Below are 22,222 nucleotides of genomic sequence, written 5' to 3'. Positions count from 1 at the left end.
GTAATGGTAAATTTGTGTACTAATGTAGGGAAGAGTATTTTTTAAAAAATAATTTATGTGCACTGGTGTTTTACTTACATGTATGTCTGTGTGAGGATATTGGATCCTTTAGAACTGGAGCTACAGACAGTTGTAAAGCTGCCATGTGGGTGCTGGGAATTGAACCCAGGGCTTCTAGAAGAACAACCAGTGCTCTTAACAACTGAGCCATCTCTCCAGCCCCCAGTCTTCTTTTGTTTAAAGAGTCTTGTATAATTTCTCATTTTTAACATTCTAGCTCTTATTTGGGGAGCAGAAATTATAATGAAACCTAAAATGGTGGTTTTCAGTTGGTGTGAATGTTTGTGTTTAAACTGTGGTCCAATCATTCAATCAGGTACCTGTCACTGCTCAGCTACGTATTTGTCCATTTTGTGGCCTTTGTCCAGATAGAGAAAAAACAAGTCTCTGCCAGGGAAGGGCTGTGCCATCTCAACTCCAGAATCAAAACTCCTTTCTTCTGGAGCTAATCTTCTAAACCTCTACTATCTCTTGTCTCTTACATGTGTAGACTAAATCCTAGTCCCCTATCTCTACAAAGCAGTAAGACTGCCTAAAGCCATTCAGGAACAAACTCAATCCTTTGCAGAGGCAAAGTTTACCAGAGATTCAAGAACATAAAACACAAGCTGATCCCCAAAAGACCCCCAGGCCCTGCACGTGGACAGCCTCATCTGTATCTAAGATCGAGTGCCATTAGGTTTGCCATTGCTGGACTGCATTCTGCATGCATCACACATGTTTATACAGGGAACTAGGATGCAGAAGCCTCAGTGTATGTCTCAAATGCAGCCCTTGCTGTGCTGGCATTTGAGTAAGGCATCAATACTCAGCAGTAGTCTGGCTGTACTGTTTGAGCATCTGCACACTGAATCATACTGAATGCTTATCTTTTACCTTCCTGTTTCTTCTACTTAATAGTATGCTTGAGTTTCCTCTCTAAGGCAAGTCTGTTTAGTTGACTGTCAAGTCTTACAGTGGATGTGCAGACAGCGCTACCAAAGTATCATTTGCCAGGCTCTTACTTATTTTGAGATGTGATCTAGCTTTGTTGAGTAGACTCAAGTTAGCACCCTGCTATAGCCTCCTGAGTTAAAGAACTAGCAGTATGTACCTCTGCACCCAGATTATGGCTAGAATAATAATAAAAAAAAATTTCCCTATTTTCATTTCAGAAACATTTGTTTTCTTCCAAATTAAAGGTTTTATTTTATAAGTAGTACTGAAGACCAAATCTAGGTTTCTCTGAATTATACTTGTAACCCAGCCAAAAGCTTGCTTTTGACACTTAAATTCTTTTTCTTTCTTTAGATTTATTATGTATACAGTACTCTGCTTGCATGTATGCCTGCAGGCCAGAAAAGGGCACGAGATCCCATTACAGGTGGTTGTGAGCCACCATGTGGTTGCTGGGAATTGAACTCAGGACCTCTGGAAGAGCAGTCAGTACTCTTAACCACTGACATTTAATTTTTTTACCCATGAAGCGTTGGCTTTTCAGAATGGTGTGGAACTGGTAGATAATTTCAGTTTTTCTTTTTTTGGATAAACAACTCCCATAGCCCCCCACCTATGAAGAACTTCATTTCTAAAGCAATCTGTTGATCCATCTTCTGTAACAAACCAGGTCCAATATTTTCACCAAGTTGTTTCAGGGCTTTTTCTTCTTCACGGCCATCAAAATGTCTCAATGTAAGGTTTCTACAACTTTAAGATGGGTAGGGACAACAGCCTCCCTTTGTTCGTATTCTTCTGGGAAGGTACAGCCAAACCATACTTACCCTTCTTGTAAAATGTAGCATACATGAATGGTTGAAATGCGTAATATGGAACTAGGATGCGGAAGCCCCACTAACAGCCTAGTGCAGCCCCTGTTGTCCTGACAGCTGAATGTCAGGTACACACTTCATCAGCCACTAAGCCACACTACTTTGGCTTCAGTTCTTCTCTCAGAAGCATCTTGGCTTTTCACTGCAGTGTTTTCCTCGTGTTCTCTAGAGTTTTAACACATACATTTGTACCTGTGAACATTTTATTTCTTGAGTGAGGGTCCCATGCTGCTCTTCAAATCACCATGTACCTGACAATGACTTTAAATTATAATCCTCCTATCGCTACATCTCAAGTATTGGTATTATAGGTATGAATCTCCTCCATGTCTGGTTTTATGAAGTGTTGGGGACTGAATCCAGAGCACTCTACCAACTAGCTATAATCCCTGCACCGTAACTGAAAAATGGACTTTATTGAATCTTACTTCATGAAAAGAGCACAGCTAGATGATATGAAACTTATGGGCTCTATTCTTCTGGGTCACCTCAATAAGACATATTGCCACACCCTTTCCTGCCTTGCCCTGTACTGCTAAGCTCTATCTTGATTCAGCATCAAGAAATAGTAACAAAGGTCCGTCAGTGAATAAATTCATGTCATCTGGCAACACATATCCTGTGCTGGCCTGGTCACTGCATATGCTGCAGTTCTTAATGTAGAGTGGAATTCTACTGGAGGGACATAAAAATGTTGGTGATTACCAACAAAATGGACAGGAAGGCATTTGGGAGCTGCTGAATTCTGCTCCTTGGTGTTACTCCACAACTTCCTCCTCTCCATGACTCAATCACAATTATTCTAACATGCTTTATAAACACAAGTTTTATGATTGTAATGGCTGATCTTGGTTGACTAGATCTGGAATCAACTAAAACCCAAGCTGCTGGGCATTCCTGTGAGAGATTTTCTTGATAGGCTGATTTGAGATAGGAAGACCCATGCTAAGTCTGGGCCATACATTTTAGTGGACATAGGGGAAGGGAAACAGCCTGCTTGCTCTCACTCTCACTGGCAAGTCCACATATCCTGTTGAAGCATCCTTTGCTGGTATTAAAACCCAATTCTTCAGGATTCCTAAATAGACTAAAGACTAGCAGCTCTCTATGAATGCTCTGAGACTCTAGTATCAGATAGTATGCGGATACATCGAGTTTTGTGGCCTTTCTGCTAGGAGACAGCAACTGTTGGACTAGCAGCACTCTGGCCTGTAAGCCACTCTACTAAATCCTCTTAATATATATCTACAGTCATTCATCCTCTTAATATATATCTACAGTCATTCTATCAGTCTCATTTTTTCTAAAGAATTCTTCTAATACAATGACCATTCTTGGGATTTAAGCCTATAGGTAAAATCTGAAAAATTCAATATCTGTTAATTCTTGTCTTTGAACAGGATCTGGGTAAAGCCTTCATTAGTGCTTTGTTGTTGTCTTTTAAATTTTATGTATATGTATGTTTTCACAGCATGTTTGTATGTGTACCACATGCATGCCTGGTGTCCAAGTAGACCAAAAGGGGGCATTTGATCCCCTGGAACTGGAGTTACAGTTGTGAACTAAGTTCATTTGGAAATGAACTTAGGTCCCCTCCATGAGCAAAAAATGCTTCTAACTGCTGAAGCCATCTCTCCAACCCAAGTGAGCCCTTCCCCCCTTTTCTCTGAAACACTCCCTTCATTTCTTATTATATGTATATATGGGCACATGTATGTCAAGGCACAAGTGTGGGAGTCAGAGGACAACTTGCTGGAATTGGTTCTCTCCCTCTTCCAGTGGATGTGCAGACAGCACTACCAAAGTATCATTGGTTCTGGAAACCGAGTTCAGGTTGTCAGGCTCGGGAGCAAGTGCCTTTCTTTACCTGCTTAGCCCCTAGTTGTCCCTCTTTATTATCTAATCTGTCCTCTTTTCTTTTTTTTTTTTTGGGAGAAAACCAAGGATCTCAAACAGATAAGTAGGTTCCCTACCAATGAGACTAATCCCCAGCCCATAAATGCTGGATCTATTTAAACTACAATTTTGGATTATTGGGAGTGCAGAGAAAAAACAAGTTTAACTTTAACTTTTATACTGACCCCATACAACTAGCCCTTGTGATGTTCCTTACTCTGTAGACAAAAAGACTATAAAATAGTTTTATTCCCTCCTGTCAACTTGTTTAAGCCTTCAGCTTCTTTTTTCTATATTGGCTAGAAATTACAGCTCGAGGTTGAGCAATTTGGAAAAAAACAGTACCTCTATTTTATACATTCTTCTTCCTTTCCCAGGTAGGGAACTGCTACCTACAAAATTTTATTTTTCTCCTATTTCTTTGTATTAGTCTGGGTTCTCTAGAGGAACAGAACAGATTGTGTGTGTGTGTGTGTGTGTGTGTGTGTGTGTGTGTGAGAGAGAGAGAGAGAGAGAGAGAGAGAGAGAGAGAGAGAGAGAGATTGATTTTTATTAGAATGATTTACAGGCTGTAGTTCACTTAGTTCAACAATGGCTATCTATTAATGTAAAGTCCAAGAATCCAGTTCAGTCCACAAGGCTGGGCATCTCAGCCAGTTTTCTGTATAGGTCAGAATCTCAAAGAGGTAGGCTCTAATGCCTACCTCTACCAGTGAAAGAATGGATGGAATGAGAGTGAGGGCAAACAGGCAAAGAGAGAACTTCCTTCTTCCATGTCCTTTACATAGGCTGCCACCAGAAGGTGTGGGCCAAATGAAAGGAGGATCTTTCCACTTTAAATAATTTAATTAAGAAAATAATCCCTCACAGCTGTATCCATACACTTGGGTTTTAGTTAATTCCATATTAACTACAACTGGTAGTCAAGCTTACAACCAAGAATAGCCATCCCACTGTATACCATTTTACCAGTTGGTTGTTTCTTCATTAGTCAATATTCAAGTTCTATTTGTTTTTCTTGTTTTGTTTTGTGCCACATGTCTCAAACATTTGCCTTGGCTGATCTCAAAGTCACCTGAGATTTGCTTGTCTCTGCCTCCTGAATGACGGGATTAAAAAGTCATGTGCCACACCTCTCAGCAATACTGTAGTCCTTTTTGCTTGTCTGTTATTTTCACTTTTCTTTTGTAGCTTTTTAAAGATAATTTCACTCTGTACATTAGGCTAGTCTTGAATTCGCATTCCAGGTGTGCAACATCATGTCTGGCCATTTCAAGTACATCATTACAAACAGTATGCATAAATAAATATACATTCAAACTGTTAAATATCATCTAATACAGTGGTTCTCACCTTTTAGGTCGTGACCCCTCTAAGGGGTCAAATGACCCTTCAAAGTATCCTGCATATCAGATATACATTACTATTTATAACAATGCCAAAATTAGTTATGAAGTAGCGACAAAAATAATTTTATGGTTGGTGTCACCACAACATGAGACACTGTATTAAAGAGTCGTAGCATAAGAGAAGTTGAGAAGCACTGCTCTAACAGCAAGTTTTATTTTGATCTATATAATGTGCTCTAACTTACTTTGAATAGATTTTTGTTTTAAGGCAAGGTCTCATGCTAGCCTAGGTGCCTGCAAATCACGATGTAACCCAGGTTGGACTTGAACTCACAGTGATCCTTACCTCAGCCTCCTGAGTGCTGGGAATACAAATTTAAGACACTGCATCTGGGCACAATTTTTCTTTTTATTTATGGTTACTGACATATGACTGTGTTTACCATCTTCCTTCTCTATATAAAATATTTATTTCTATTATTTAAAAGTATGCATGTCAGTGGAGGCCACAGGAGTTGGATCTCCTGAAGTTGTAATTGTTACAGAAGGTTTTGAGCAGCACCTGTGGATGCAGAAAATTGGTATTGCAGTCCCCTGGAGAAGGCTTGATCCTTTTTTGATTGTTGAGCCATTTCTCCAGACCCATTTGTCTTTTTCTCAAAGGTCTACATCTTTTTACTCATGTGTAGGTCTGTGTGTCTGTGTCAGGGTATATAAATGTGAGTACAGGTGCCCAAGAGCTGAGAAGAGGACATTAGACCCCTGGCTCTGTAGTTACAGCCAGTTACTGACACGACACTGACACAAATGCTCAGAGTTGTACCTGTATCTTTGTGCTGAAGTAGTATGAGCTCTTCACTTATGAGCCATTCCTCTAGTCCCCACTTCTAGTTTTTGGAGAAAGATTTTCTCCGTATAATCAAGGCTAGCCTCAAATTTGCTATCACTTTAACCTCAGCTTTCCAGATAGCTGGATCTACAGAAATGAATCACAATGCTTGGCTTCAGCCTTGCTGTGTTGACATCCATTTCCAGGTATTTGTGGCCAGGTATGTAGACTGGTATGGGACAGGTGGCTGAGTACCTACAAACTAAGGCATGAAGAAGGTTGAGGCAGGAAGATCATGAGACCAAGGCCTGTCTGAGTAACTTAGTAAGACCATTCCTCAAACAAGAGACTGGGAAGCAGCTTTGCAGTAGGCTATTTGTCTGTTCACCTGTCCCATACCACCCTCCATTCCTGGCTACAAGTATCTGGGAACAGATGCCAGGACAGCATAGGTGCTACAGTTGAACATTTCAGGATGTAGATTGGGTATGTGTCCCTCTGAAGCTCCATACAGTTTATGACATCAAAGCAGAATCTAGTGCATTGACTTTGTACACAACAACCCTAAGCAGATGCTTTAGTAATTTAAGCGTGATATGGTGATATATGCCTGTAATTCTACTACTAAGTAAGTAGAAGCAGGAGGCTATACAGTGAGTCTAAGGGCACCCGGGGCTACATGAGACTTTGTCTTTAAAAACAAATTTATTAATTAACTTCAATAGAGGGTGAACGCTTTTGTCTTTCTTACATATTACCTTTCTTACACGCCGTGCCCTTCATGGCCTCGAAGATGGCTCAACGGTTAACAGCACTGACTACTCTTCTAGAGGATGCCAGTTTGAGTCCCAAGTGCCCACAAGGCAAAAAACAAAAAAACAACAACCAACCAACCAACCAACCAACCAACCAACCAACCAAAAAGCCTTGTCTATAACTCTAATTCCAGGGGATTCAACACCTTCTCCTGGCCTTCCTGGGCACTACACACATATAGTATATAAACATACATATAGGCAAATACTCATACATGTGAAAACAAAACAAAAAACTGACTACATAATGTGCCCTTCTGGTCTTTATGTGGTTGAGACAAAGTTTTACTATGTAGGTTATACTTTCTGGAACTTGTAACTTTGCCTCAGCTTCACGACTACTAAGGCTTACAAGTATATGATGAAATATGCTGCAATATATATATATATATATATATATATATATATATATATATATATTTTGCTGCCTAAGTCATACAGTAAATAAAACATCCTTGAATATGGTACCAATCAAGTTTGCTACCCAAAAGCTGCTCTATCTTCAACGTTACTTTTCTCCTTAAAGAAGGCTATGTTAGTACACTCGAATGCCCCATGTACACGAGAGTCATCTGCCTGGCTTCTAAGAACAGAGGTGGCTAAAATCAGAAGCAGCAGATTTGGAGAGGACTCAGGTCTGAAGTGAGGCCGCTGGTTCAGGCCTGCCTGCCAGAAGCACCACCACTATCAACTGTTCTTTGAGCACACGGACAATGAAATAAGTGAGTTAAGATGAACTGTGTACACAAGACAGGGATATGGGTGGTACGAGGTGGGATAGGGTGGAACTGTTTGCTATTTGGCTTGTTACTGACAATTATCCAGGGTGACAGAAATGTCTTGGGAGGGTCACAAGAATAGGCAAACCAGGTAAGCGTGGCAAACAGGAATCCACCTATGTCCTGACATGCAGGCCTTATGTTACCTTTTGAAATACTCCACCTCCCGCTCGGTCTCATCCATATCCACACTGTCCAGGTCGATGTCTTTAGGGAGAAAAACATCATCTGTAAAAGTGAAGGAAAGGAGATACCTCATATTATCAGGGTGGTCACCTCAGCAGAATAAACACAAAGAGTAACACAAGAATCTGCAAAAGATCAGGAGGGCAGACTGTTCTTGTGACTACTTAGAGCTACTCACTCATGTGTTCAACAAAGCCATCACTACTTCAAGGTCCCATCAACAAGACTTGCTGGAGAGAACCCCAACTCAGAACTCAAGCCTTTCACATCAGAAGTACAGTCCTGATTTACTTTCCAGGGCACCAGAGGGTCATTAGTTGAGGGACATTCTACTTCCCCAAATCTCAGCCCAGTCTGAGAATTTCAACTTTTCTTCCCTGCGGTGCCAGGTCTGACTGGATACTAAGCCCCTTCCCCAAGCCTGGCTCCAAGTATGCAGTATCAATGAAAATGTAAAGGTAGAGGGAGTTCACACTTCTTTGTTAAAAAATGAACCTTAGTCTCCCAAACAACTATCACCCTAGTTCTATCATGGGACATTTCCACAGTGGCATAATTAGGGCACATCTCACTTGCCTAACAGCAGCTGCCATTGTAGCAACTCGCATGACAAGAGTACGAAGGACTGGGACTGTCCACTCTGAAAAGCAACAAAGTCCAGGAGAGGGCCTTTGGGTATCTAAACTCAGAAGGAAGGAAAGACAAGATTCAGAGGAAAGATAGCCAATGATTCAGAGAAGGCTCTATATACCTGCACAGGGCCACACTCCAGACCAGACCCTACATTTGAAGATTCAAGTAGTAGAAATAAAAAGCAAAGAAAGAAGATGGTATGGCAGTGAACACCTGTTATTCTTGTCATTACAGCCTGGGTTACACAAAAACCTATCTTGAAGGGGAGGGGAGAAAGAAAGACAAAACAGGACAAAACGGGCCCACTGCCAATGTCTGACTACCTCAGCTGGATTCCCACAACAAATGCTGCAGGAGAGAACCAAGTCCTGTGAATTACCAACTGATCTTCATTCTTGCACTGTAGCATGCACATGTGCCCACACAACGAATGAGTTAATGTAAAAGGAATAATAATAATAATCAAAAGGAAAGACAAACATACATATACACACAAATTGAGAAGCGTCTATAGATCTGGCCCTGTCAGGGGAAGGCAAAATCATGACTGTAGGTATGTGATGAGCAGCCTTTCAGTCTCAGAGCAGGGGCAGTCATAACTGCACACATACACTGAGCACACCAGTGCAGGTAGTAATGCTGCAGTGTCTATCATAGACTTTCCTAAACAGAATTCGCAGTCTCAGGCCAAGAGTCTAGCTTAGTTTAGTGGAGGTTTTTGCCCAGCATGCATAAAACTCTGGGTTCAATCTTCATTACTACATAGAAATTGCACATGGTGGTACATCCCTGTAATCCCAGGACTCAGGAGGTATAGGAAGGATGAGAAATTCAAAGTCATTGTGAGATACAAAGAAAGTTAGAGGTCTGCTTGGGCTACATGAGACCCTAGCTCAAAAAATATAAAATAAATGAGTATTTATAAAACTTTAGTATAAGAAGCCATATTTAGCCGGGCGGTGGTGGCGCACGCCTTTGATCCCAGCACTTGGGAGGCAGAGGCAGGCGGACTTCTGAGTTCGAGGCCAGCCTGTTCTACAGAGTGAGTTCCAGGACAGCCAGGGCTACACAGAGAAACCCTGTCTCGAAAAAAAAAAAAAAAAAAGAGAAGAAGAAGAAGAAGCCATATTTAGTACTGAGAACAGTTTTTCTACAAAATATTAAAATGCAAATGTGACTTAAGAACTTTGAATCTAATGGAGCCAAAACAATCACTGCCAATGAGCAAGAATGTAGCAGATGAGAAGGAACATGTTGAGGCTATGTTCCACTTATCAGAGGACCAGAGCACTTAGAAGAAGGCCTGTCCCAAGCATTACCTAAAGATGCTGTATTCTGAAAAAGCAGAAGCAATGGAAAATTAGCAAGATGAAGAGAAGAAACCAGAATAGTAAAGTAGAAAGAGTGGAATTGGCTCAATGGCAGCTACAGAGGAAGGAGGAGGTATGGCAAATGCCTTAAAGGAAAGTAAGGCAGGGCGAGGGGAAGACAGGAAGTGGGCACCGGGACACTGAAGTAGTAAGTCTAAAGCAATCTACCACCACAGCTGGGATATAGTCTGACTCCACAAAGCCACACTGAGGCTTGCTTACCTCCTTATTTAAGTGCTAGAACCTGGGGCCTACAGGGCTGAGCCTCACAAATGACTCACAGGAGTCAGCTCTTCCTTTAAAGGCCCCAGATTATTTACACAGAGTGCATGTTCTGAGGGCTGGAGAGATGGCTCTTGTTGCCTTTCCAGGAGATGCATGCCAGTTCAAATCCCCATCCGTGTGTAGCAGCTCACAGCTGCCTGTAACTCTAGCTTCAAGGGATCCAATGCACTCTCTTTTGGCCTCTGTTGACAGCAGCAGACATACATACATACAGACAGACACACACGCACACCAAAACAACAACAACAAAAATGTATGTTCTAAAGGGCCATCACTCCATCTTCCTAAGAACACACCTGCTTTTCTTGGGACTTTTCTGCTCTCCCTGGAAGTAGCACAAGGCCTACAATAGATGAAGCTGTTGGATCTTGCACTTCTCAGCCTCTAGGACTCAGAGTCATTTGTTGATAAAAAGAGGTAAAACTAAACCTCTTTTTATCAACAAATGACTCTGTCCCAGGTATTTTGTTATAGCAACAGAAAAAAAGATTAAGACACACACATATGTGTTCAAAACCTCAATTTTTCCTAAGTACCAAATATGTTTAGAAATAAGGTGTTGAAGAAAATACCACAAAGAAAACAACAATACATACAAGAAACTCAAAGTAATTACAAGATAGTGATAACATTGAGGGCAACTATAAAGTTATTATAACAATGTGAATGGCTTTAACTCACCAAGAAAACCTTTCTTTTCTCCTCTGACTCCCAGTCCTGACAGAGCCCCATTATATATTCTGGGCTAACCTTGGAGTTATGTGGTAGTGCATCCTCTAATTCTAATTACTCAGGAGGGTAAGGCAGGAAGACTTCAAGTTTGACACAAGCCTGTTTATCCATCCCACTCCACCCCTGACCCCCCAAAAGTGGAGATGCATCTTAGTGGCAGAGTACTTTCAGTAAAAGTAATTTGTGTATCACAAATAACATAAGACAGAAATACATCTGAACCTTAAGTTCACATGAGACATTCACAAAAGCTGACACACAATAGTTAGGACTGCAGGGGTCCCACAAAGGTCAAAGGGCTATTGGGAAGTAATAAAAACTATGGAAGTGGGGAAGAATTTAAGTCACGGGTGCGGGGTGGGGGTGGGGGTGGGGGGCATTCTTGAAAGAACAGTGGCTTTTTACTCCCAACCCCATCTCTCTTGCCTCCCAGTCATTTTAAGTTGAACTGATTTCTTCTGTCATTATGTGTTGTTTCACCACAAAGCAATGGGGCTGACTAGAGGCTAAAATCTTAAGAATTGAGAGTAAAATAAGTCTTCCCTCTTTAGAAGTTGATTATTTCAAGTATTCTGTTCTAACAGTATAAAGCTATATGTTAGGTTGTATGTGGAGAGATCTGAACATTTCCAGAGAAAGAAATGTCCAAATACACTAATGGGGGGGGGGGGAGGGGAGAAACACCTAGAAATGAGCAACAATAGGCCTACCGACCAAGAAACTCCATCTGCAAATATGCTACCTGGTGAAAGGAAGGAAAAAAAAAAAACCACAGACACACAAAGCCAACAAAATGGAAACCACATTTCTAAACAACCTAGTTAAAAAAAAAAATCACCTCTCAGACCACAGTGCCAAATGTGGCAACACTAGCATGTACTCCCAGAACTCAGGAGGAGGAAGAAGAGGAGGAAGAAGAGGAAGAAGAGGAAGAAGAGGAGGAAGAGGAGAAAGAAGAAGAGGAAGAGGAGAAGAGGAGGAGGAGGAGGAAGAAGAGAAAGAGGAGAAGAGGAGGAGGAGGCAGTGAGTTAGAAGCCAGCTACGTAATACACTAAGTGTGCAGCAAGCTTGAGCTTCTGGTAAGACTTTGTCTCAAAAGATTCTTTGGGATACAATTAAAGTAATGATAGCAAGTAGTGGAAAACTCCAAGTGTCAAACACTTTTATCAATAAAGGTGGAAAAGGGGTGAAAACAAACAAATTTTCTTCTTTTCTTTCTCTCTCTCTCTCTCTCTCTCTCGCTCTTTTTTTTGAGTCAGTTCTTCCACAAGAACTCACAAAGATGCACATAGTTTATGCCTCCAGAGTGGTAGGATTAAAAACAAGTGCCACCATACTTGGTCCCAAATTAAATTTTTGAATCAAAAAATTACACAATGAACAGCAAGATAACAAACAACAAAACAAAAAAATCATATGAAAAGTAAAGGTAAGAGCAGAAAACTAAAAAGGGAAAAAGGGAAAATCTGAGTTAAACAGCAACAACAAAACCTAACAAAGGGCACAGATGATTAACTTAAGCAAAATCAAAACAAACAAATGTAAGTGACAGGTCACTTGTAAGGGCCACAGGAGTGCAGTTTCAGCCTTGGCAATATAGTATGGGCCACAAAAAAAGCCTGCCCTGAGCAAGCACTCATATACTTTGCAGACAATGTATATAAAATTTGGAACTTACTAAAGAAAAGTAGTCCTCCAAAATTAACCTCATTACCTGAAGAAATATGAGAAGATTTCCATGGAATGTTAGAATGTTATCAAACTTCTAAACCTTGACAGTTCCAATATAGCCTGAAGGTGTTCCAGGACTAATTATGAGGATACTGAAAATGCTATCTAATTCCTTTTATGAAGATTATTGATAGACAACCCCATTCTGCCCTGTGCAAATACAGCAAAGTAATTAAAAACAGCAACAAAAAGGAAAGTTACCTATGAATATCAAGACAATATTAAGTCACAACAAATAGAACCTCAACCAAAGAATATAATTATCATAACACAAATGGTAATTATTACAGAAATTTAAGGCTGGTTAAATGTTGGGAAACTAAAACAGTGACACTAATATAAATAGTTTTGAGGAGAAAAATCGTAATTCCCTCTGCAGGTGCAAACAAAACAAAACTCAGCTTGATAAAATTCAATACCTATTCCTCATAAAGACATTCAATAATGTCAAGAGTCCCTGACTGGCTCCTGTCCTAGCATTAGGTGGGATAGTGAAACCTTCCTTAGCCATAGAGCCAGCATCTCAGTTAACAGGGAAACACTACAACCATTTCCAGCAGAATACGATTCAGTAAGAGAAAACAACTAGAGGTGCAAGTCTTGGGCGAGAGTCTCTGTGTTGCAGTGCACATCTCTGATCCCAGTGCTGGGAAGGAAGAGGCAAACAGATCTCTGTGAGTTTGAGGCTAGTCTGGTCTACATAGTGAGTTCCCAGGTTCTCAGCCAGAACTACATGAAATCTTGTCTCAATAACAGACAACAACCCCCCCCCCCCCCAAATCCACAAACAAAAACCCCAAAGGCTGGAAAGACAGCTTAGTGACTAGAAGCACTGGCTACTCTCACAGAGTCTTAGCACCCACAGAGCAGCTCATCATCATCTGTAACTCTGTAACACTAGTTCCAAGGAAACCCAACACTCTTCTGACATCCACAGGTACCAAGCACACACATGATACACAGACATACATATAGGCAAAACACCCATAAATGCAAAAAAATTAAAATCAAGCTGGGCATGGTTACTTATGACTTTAATCTCAGCACTCAAGAGGGGAAGCAGAGGCAGGCAAATCTGAGGACAGCTAAAGAAAAAGACTCAAATTAGTATAATGTAGAAATAGAAAGGGAGATGACACTGTAACAGAAATGAATGAAATTCAGAAATTCTTCTCCACCCTGAGACAGGGTTTCTCTGTGTAGTTCTATCTGTCCCAGAACTCATTTTGTAGACTAAGCTACCTCTGCCTCCTGAGTGCTGGGATTAAAGACATGAACCTACACTACCACCACTGGGCTGAAATTCAGAAAAATCTTAAGGATACATATATTCCACTAAATTAGAAAACAGAAAAGAAATGAATGGATTCCTAGATATATACATCATGCCAAGACTAAAGAAATAATTCAAACATCTAAAACCACAAGATTGAAACAGTAATAAAGTTCCTCACATTAGACAGATCCCAGAAAAAAACAGATTCATACAGAACTCTATCCAGATTTCAAAGAACTAATACCAATACTATTTTAATTATTCTATAAAATAAAAAAAGGCTTTTAAATACTTCTGATTCTAGTTTCACTTTGATACCAAGATCAGATAAAGATATAACAACAATAAAAAAAAAACCTTATAAAACAGGTAGGGAGGTGATATACACCTTTTAGTCATACCACTTGGGAGGCAGAGGTAGGTGGATCTCTGAGTTTAAGGTCAGTCTGGTCTACAGACTGAGTTCTAAGACAGCCAGGGCTACACACACACACACACACACACACACACACACACACACACACACACACCTGTCTTGAAAAACAAACAAAAACCCAGAAACAAAATCAAACAAATCAAAAGAAACAACTGGAGGGGTAGGACTGATAATAACTAGTTGGTAGAGGACTTGCCTCCCAGGCAATAGTTACTACTGTATAAAATGGAAACTGTAATACACATCTATAATCTTAGGACTTAGGAGGTGGAAGCAGGAGGATCAGAAGTGCAAGGTCACCCTAAGCTCCACAAAGGAAGCTGGAAGCCTGTCACAAAACAAACCAAAAACAGTAGCAACATGAGAGACAGACAGACAGACAGAAAGTCAGAGAGCAAGTGTGTGTGTGGAGAGAGAGAGAGAGAGAGAGAGAGTGTGTGTGTATAGGGGAAAAGCACATTAGTCACCCCTGTCTACAGATATGTAACACAACTTTTCCAGTAAACTCCAGTGACTGACAAGACTTGAACAGCAAAGCAATTTAGTAAAATAAAAGATGTGAAGTTAGCACAAAAAATGTTTTATATAGCCAGGCAGTGGTGGCGCATGCCTTTAATCCCAGCACTTGGGAGGCAGAGGCAGGCAGATTTCTGAGTTTGAGGCCAGCCTGGTCTACAGAGTTGAGTTCCAGGACAGCCAGGGCTGTACAGAGAAACCCTGACTCGGAAAAACAAAAAACAAACAAACAAAAAAGTTTCATATAACCAACTAGTGAGGCTGCGCGTCTAACAGGAATGAACGTGATTTGAGTAGCATATTTTTAAGAGTCAGATTTTAAAACTTTAAAAAAAACACATTAAATTTAATAATAACTTAATAAAATATATCAAAATAGTATTTCAACATGTAACTATATATAAAATTTATTGTGGTAAAGGATGAAGCTCAGGGATACAGTGTTTTTCTGATAAACTCCAGCACTGGAAACTAAATACACAGAGATACTTCACCCATTTTTAAAAAAAAAATTCCAGAAAAGAGTATACACTTCACAGTTACCCTACCTTAGCCTACATCTCAACTCACTGTAAGTCATACTAAAGAGCAGCAAAATACTAAGAACAACAACTAAGAGATTAGAGAAACACCTATAAAACCTGTAAAATACAGAGACTTCAAAATAACAGTTCAGAGCAGAGAACACAGAAAAGGACACAGAGCCCTGAAACAGACACAGGGCATGTGAAAATCTGCTGCAGAGAGGCATCACTATAGACACAGGGGCAGGGAGAGCTTCCTCATAAATTTTTCAAGACAACTGTGTAACCATTTGGGAAAAGAGAAAAATAAACCTGCACTTCACCTCATACCCAAGAATAAACCCCAAACATGTTTAAGATCTACATGAGGGAAGGAAAAAGAAACCTCACAAACACTAGAGAGAAATTTTGTATTCCTCCCTAACCTTAGTGTTAGAATAAGGCTAACAATTATCAAACTCCAAAGGCATTTTACAATGTAAGACTTATAATGTAAGATTGGTAAAAATGACTACGTAAAAGCAAACAAGAAAACTTCCAAATGGGTGAAAAACCCAGTAAACCAAGTTCATAGGAAATTTAGGAACCAGGAGAAAATTTTGGCAGCACCAAACAGAGTAATATGAAAAACTCATATTCCTAATTTGCAAAAATTTCTTAAAAACCAAATAACAAAATTCTAGTTAAAAGAAAAACAAAACCAACAGAACAAGAAAAAGGTCTGTGTTGGATAGTTTTATATCAGCTTGATACAGGCTAGAGTCATTTTTGGAAGAGGGAATCCCACTGAGAAAATGATCCCATCATACTGGCTTATGGGAAAGCCCGTGGTACATTTTCTTGATTGATGATTGTTGTGGAAGGGCCAAGTTCACTGCATGGATAGTGCTACCTTTGGGATGGTATTCCTGGATACTATAAGAAAGCAAGTTCAGCAAGCCATGAAGAGTAAGCCAGGAAGCAGCATGTCACCTTTATGTACAAAACAGGAGTTCATACTTCTCTAGAGCGAGAAAACAAAAAACTCTGCAACTACTTCAAGAATGTTAGAGACCTGTATAAGCCACTATGAGAACAAGTTCTTACTAATCAAGGAAGTCTGAGAACACCAGTCATTCACTGGAATATCATGGGAACTCACTGTGACATAGACATCAAAATTTAACTAACTATAAGATAGGAACCATCAACACAACTGTATTAGAAACAGGTGAATATAACCTCACCCAAAGATGACCCAGGATAGGAGGGATGTTACAGTGCCAACCCTCCTTACCCTCCAGTTCTGTACCTGTGTTTTCAACTAACCACAAATCAACAAAACAAAACCATAGAAAAAATATTGTGCACTTTATATGTCTAAAATTGTTTCAAAATAATAATATAGAAGCTACAAGTATTATTATTGTTGGAAAAGTCACAGATGAGCAACATCCCACCTGCAGGGGCCTGTAGAGAGCTCACACACACAGACCACCACCAGCTAAGGCTGGGAACAGTGCTCTTTATTTACCAATTGAACTGCTGGTTCTGTCTCCTTTCTTCTTTTTATTTTTCTTATTCTTGCCCTTGGGCTGAGGAGAACTGGCCAGAATCAGCCTGCCATTCTGCAGGAGCTGGCTGGGCGAGGGTGGCTCAGGAGTGACAGTGCTCAGCTTCTCCTCTTTGATGTGGCTCAGCTGCTTTTTGTTGTTGTTGTTGCTGTTGGTTTTCCTCTCCTCCCTCTTCTGCTCTGTGAGGAGTGCAAGGTCAACTACTTTAGGCTTCAACTCTGGCTGGACCCGGGGTTTGAGCTGTACCTCTGTGGTTTTGGGAGGCTCTGTGGGCTTTCTGGCTGGCTCATTGCTGGTCTTGCTGGTTTGCTTTAACTTTTGCTTGCTATTTCCCTCCTTGTGATGATGCATCATGTCCAAGAGAAATGCAAGAGGCTCATGCTGCTTCCCATTGACTTCCTTGGGTAGCAGAAGCTTGGAGTCTCTGGGGTCCACAGGGTCTGTAGCATCTCCATTGGCTCCAGGCCCTGGCCTGGGCTCTGAGTGGTTCATGTGTCTGGAAGGGGAGTGAGATGAGGTTTCTGGTTCTTCTGTTTGTTCTAATGAGCCATTGTGGATGTTTTCAGAGTTAGAGATAGACTCTGCTGCTGCCTGGAAATTTCTAGCAAGCATGTCCAACTTGGAACAGTCTTTACTTGGTCGATCCTTTTTCTTCTTTTTTGCTGCTCTTAACTTCTGAAGCTCCTGAAGCCGCTGAAATTCCTCCTTGAAACGCTGTTCCTCGTCCTCTTCTTCTTCTTCTTCCTCTTCTTCCCGCTGCTTCTGCTCCTCCTGATGATGCAGATGCTCCCGTGCCCTGGCCTCAGCTTCTAGGCGTGCCTTCTCTTCCAGCTGCCCAGTAACAAAAGAGAAGATGGCTTTAGACCATGGTAAGAACTACAAAACTTGACAGGGTTGCTAAGGTGGCTCAACAGGTAAAGACACTTCCCACCAAGACTGATGACTTGAATTTGATCCCCAAGAACCACCTGGTGAAGAACCATCCCATAAACATTGACCTCTGACTTACACACAAATTATGATGGCCTCCCCTCCCCACACATATAAATGTAATTTTAAAAATTACTCCAAAAACTTAAGATATCGATCATATATTGAAAAAAAAAAAACTTTGAAAGAGGCAGTAACAGCTAAGAACTTAAACATACCTACCTGTAATTATTTCACCCAAAAGAACTGTTAGATCTCATCTACCTACCAAAGCATACACTTAACTTTACTGGGAACCAGGTGGCTAGTCTCTGACCAAGAAGCAGGTACCAGGAGCAGTCAGACCAGCAGTTGTGCTGTGTGTGCAACACCCATAGAGCTGACCATCTCTTTGTACAGATGGCAAAGAACCAGCTTACTGATTGCATGATCGCCTGACAAACTTAGCTGTCTAGGTGAGGGCTGAACCTGAAACAAGGACCTGCATAAATAAGACACAAACAAAACGTGTCCAAATATTTAAAAGTCCCTTCCCACACTAAACAGACAAAATTCTCAATACATGTTGAATTACACAAAATCAAAGGGCTTTCAGGAACAGTCAGTATCACATGGCAAAGTGGCCCCAATGTATTTCTGTTTTCCAACTTGATGGAAGATTGATGTGAAGATTTCATTTTAGTAGTAATTCTAAACCACACACCAAATCCTTTCACAGCCCCAAACCTGAGCAAATAGATGTCTACTTCTTATGACATGCTATGGTCTCTGGGGAGGTGAAAATTGCTCACAAGTTTACACAAAGAACAGCTGCCTAACCTTACCCTTTATAATGTTGATGCTAGGAGCTGTCCTTCAAGTAGGTGGGTCAGAACAAGAATGTGGAAAGTCTGTCTTGGAAAGGTCCCAGAGCTGTATCTCCTATCAAACCATCTCTCAGATTCTAAACCTCAGAGTCCCATCTTCTCTGCATCACACAATCTGTTCCTTCTGTCTCTTTGGAAGAAAGGTTCCTACAAAAGTGTCCGTAGGCTCTGCTGTTCCATTGGCCAGACAGAACAGGCTGCACGAAAGCCTATTACAAACTCAATATTCTGGGAGAAGACAAAGTGATATAGCTGCTAGTTCAGGCCTTCTGAGTCAGACAGGTTCTCAAGAGTACCAGGACAGGCACGTCAGCCACTTACCTTCCTCTGCTTGTGCCTTGCTCGTTTGGCTGCCCGACTACTACTAACTGGCTTGGCCTCTGAGCTGTTTATAAACTGTAACAAATCCTCCACTCTCCGATGGTCAACCACACCCTCCCGTTCCGAGATCTGCTCCATTTTCTTGGGTTGTTCTTCCTTCCTCTTAGTCAGCCGTAAACGAAGTTTTTCCCTCATTTCTGCATAATTTCTACTTGTTGGTGCAGCTGGAGGCTAAGGTAAAAACGTAAATAAATTAGGCCTCAAGTTTAACAACTATGAATGTAACAAATTTCAGAACATCTCTAAAAATAACCCATTTTTCAAGAAAATTACTTAATACATGCTTGAAACTTAATATATGCCTCTAGACTGATGATAATAATATATACTTACATATAATCACTGTAAAAGAAAAATTAAGAAAATAACTTGAATGGCAGGATAAAAAGCAAAGCCTAATTATTACCATATAACCTAAAAGATGAAAGTTATTAACTACCTTCCAACTGGTATACACTTGTGAAAATCTAGCAAAATATATACAAATGGATTTTTAAAGCTGAAAAGGAATACACATATTTATATGTATATTTTTATTTAGTACAGTGGGATTATCTTCCCTACCACCAGAGCTGGGGACCAAACCATTGGTTAGGCAAAGATTCTATAACTGAACTACTGAATTAAATCCCTAACTCTGATTATTTTTTGATGTTGATAAATCTCTGTACTGTATTCTCTTCAGTAATCTTTACTTTCCTTTTCCATGTTAAAAGGGGAACAAAAGAGAAACACCTGGTTCTCCGTCCTACTGCCACATTCCTTACTATTAAAAATCACACATATATTTTAGGAAATGGAGATAGCACAAAGCAAAACGAAACAAAACACCTATATGGCCCTTCACTTCTTATTTACCCTTCCCCAGGAACCATGGACAACCTTGGGTTGCATAAATACAGTTCCTGGTCTGGAGAGTTGTTCAAGCATGTAGTGTTACAGTTATCTTCTGTACTCATCCAACAAGAGGGTTCATGCTAACCACACAAACTGCAGGAGAGAAACTATGGTGGGATTTAGGTAACGACCTACTTCATTGACTATTTAAAATCTCATAAACAAATACAAAGTTGCAGCAATAGGCAGGTGGCTCAGCCCTATAATCTCAGCATTGAGAAACAAGATCAGCCTGGCCACATAACTAGTTTCAGGTCAGTCTAAAATATGAAGAAAATGTCTCAAAAATCAGAAGTAAATCACCATCAACACCAAAAATTCTGTGATAAGAAAGAAGCTGTAGTAATGAAATCCTGTTTCTTTAGGTAAGTATACCTGGAAGTGCCTATAAAGCTCATACATTTATACAGTCTAATCACATTCCTCCCGTTATCCTCTCACCCTCCTTATAACTTCCTCTGCACCCTTTATTCTCAGGAAGTACTGATCCAATCCTAACAACCCACTAGGGGGCTCTTAATGGCTCAGCTATTAAGAGCACTGACTGTTCTCAAGAGGATCTGGGCTCAATTCCCAGCACGTCTATGGCAGCTCACAACTGTCTGTAACTCAAAATCTGACACCCTCACACAGATATACATTAAAGGTAAAACACCAATGCACATAAAAGTAAATTATTAAAAACAAAACAACAACAACTCATTAAGGGGATAGCTCAGTGGTTAAGTGCACACACTACTCTTCCAGAGGAACCAAGTTCAATTCCTAGCACTCAGCTTACATTCATCTATAACTCCAGTTCCAGGACATCAGCCACCTTTAGGTGCTGATGGGTACCACAAGTACCACAGGCACTTACACCTACACATAATTCAAAATAACAAAAATATATCTAACACACAATTCTTGCAAGTCACACAACTGTCGGGTCTGATATCATACACTTACCCCGCCATGTCCAAAGAACTCACAGTAGCAGCAGTCACAGTACTTGCCCTCCTTCTGGTTGGTGGAAGTTGAGGTGCTAGAGCTGTGCTCGGAGCAGCTGTCCTCATCTGCACTCTCATCTCCATCATCCTGCTGCGGGTCATAGACACCATTCTCGCAGCGATGCCCTTCACAGTCAGGGTCACTGCAAAACCACATACAGCTCATTAGCAAGCAGCCACCCTGGAGGCACTAATTATTCCTTATACCCACCCGCTGTTCTGATCATTTTTCAGACCAAGGCAGCAAAGAGAGTTCATGGCTCTGGAGTCAGAGAATCATGTGCCATCAGCCAAGAATACAGTAACTGGGCTCTGGCAGACAATTGTTCCGTAGCCACAGCACACCTATAGTGCCACTGGACAGACACAGGACTCTTCTGACTTCCTCGAGACCACTGGGTCCATAATGGGAGTTACAAAGGACGTTTTCAAGGCAAGTGCAAAGGTAACAGAAATGATCTTTTATAAAAATCACTGTGTGTGGTATTAGTTTTAGTATATACATCTTGGAAATTTCCTGTAGATTCTACCCAATGTATAGCAGATACAACTTAAAAAAACAAAAACAAAAAACAAAAAAAAAAAAAACCCAAAAAACAAAAAACAAAAAAAACCCAAAAAACAAACAAACAAACAAAAAAAAACAAGCAAGGCACACCACACCCTTAATGCCACCAGTGGAGATAGCCAGCATCCCTAACCCTGGTCTGGGCAGCTGGGCCACTGTTCTTTCCTCTGAAGAACTAGAGTCTGAGAGTGAGACTGAAGCCTCTCCAACTCCACGGCCTTGGCCTCTGTTGGTGAGGTCTCTTTCTTCTGCACTGGATTTGTTACCTGCCTAGACCCAGAGCACAGTCTGTAACTATGTTAGTGCAGCATGGCTCCCAACCTTCCTCTCAGGGACATGGGTTCTGTGGCTTACCTGCAGACACTGGGAGGGGCACTTATGGAGCCATCTGTTGTGGAGGGTGGGGGTGCCACAGGGGTAGGACAGAAGCTCTTGCGTGTATCCACGAACCCAGGGGCTGTGGTTGCAGTTTTGGGGAATGATGGGGCAGCAAGGTTTGGAAGGTGAGGTGTGGACGCTGGAGAGAGCGCAGAAGGAGACAAGGCTGGGAGTGGGGCTAGGCCTGTGGGGCTGTTCCTTGGAGCAGTAGGTGCTGAATGTCTGTGATCCTCTTTGTTGAGGCCATGAAAAACATCACCTACATGTAAAGATACAAGAGACTGCCATTGGCTAAAGAAAACATTTTTGTTGCCTTTAATTACATTTTTTCTCACCTTTTTTTTTTGGGGGGGGGGGAGGGCTGGGGGAAGTCAGACCTGGAGAAACTTTGAAGGAATAGCACAAAGAAGACCACCCATATGTCTGGTCACATTT

General features: G+C 41.0%; 1 protein-coding gene across 3 annotated transcripts in view; it reads right to left on the bottom strand.

Moving 5' to 3' along the window:
- The window catches only part of Fam193a (family with sequence similarity 193 member A), a 128,030-nt gene that overhangs the window by 2,389 nt on the left and 103,419 nt on the right, over positions 1 to 22,222 (bottom strand). For all 3 annotated transcript variants that reach the window (XR_013111800.1, XM_034508351.2, XM_034508352.2), the window contains exons 16-20: positions 21,764 to 22,046; positions 20,801 to 20,984; positions 18,896 to 19,126; positions 16,739 to 17,609; positions 7,683 to 7,764 (exon numbers count right to left, since the gene is read on the bottom strand). Coding sequence is in view for 2 of the 3 variants with exons in the window: in XM_034508351.2 (XP_034364242.1) it covers positions 7,683 to 7,764; positions 16,739 to 17,609; positions 18,896 to 19,126; positions 20,801 to 20,984; positions 21,764 to 22,046 (1,651 nt within the window). In the remaining variant the exon portion in view is untranslated. The remainder of the gene's footprint in view (positions 1 to 7,682; positions 7,765 to 16,738; positions 17,610 to 18,895; positions 19,127 to 20,800; positions 20,985 to 21,763; positions 22,047 to 22,222) is intronic.

The sequence above is a fragment of the Arvicanthis niloticus genome, chromosome 7 (assembly GCF_011762505.2).
Source record: "Arvicanthis niloticus isolate mArvNil1 chromosome 7, mArvNil1.pat.X, whole genome shotgun sequence".
In the NCBI taxonomy this organism is placed as follows: domain Eukaryota; kingdom Metazoa; phylum Chordata; class Mammalia; order Rodentia; family Muridae; genus Arvicanthis; species Arvicanthis niloticus.
The sequence above is the reverse complement of the archived record's forward strand: the minus strand, read 5'-3'. Positions and strand labels throughout refer to the sequence as shown.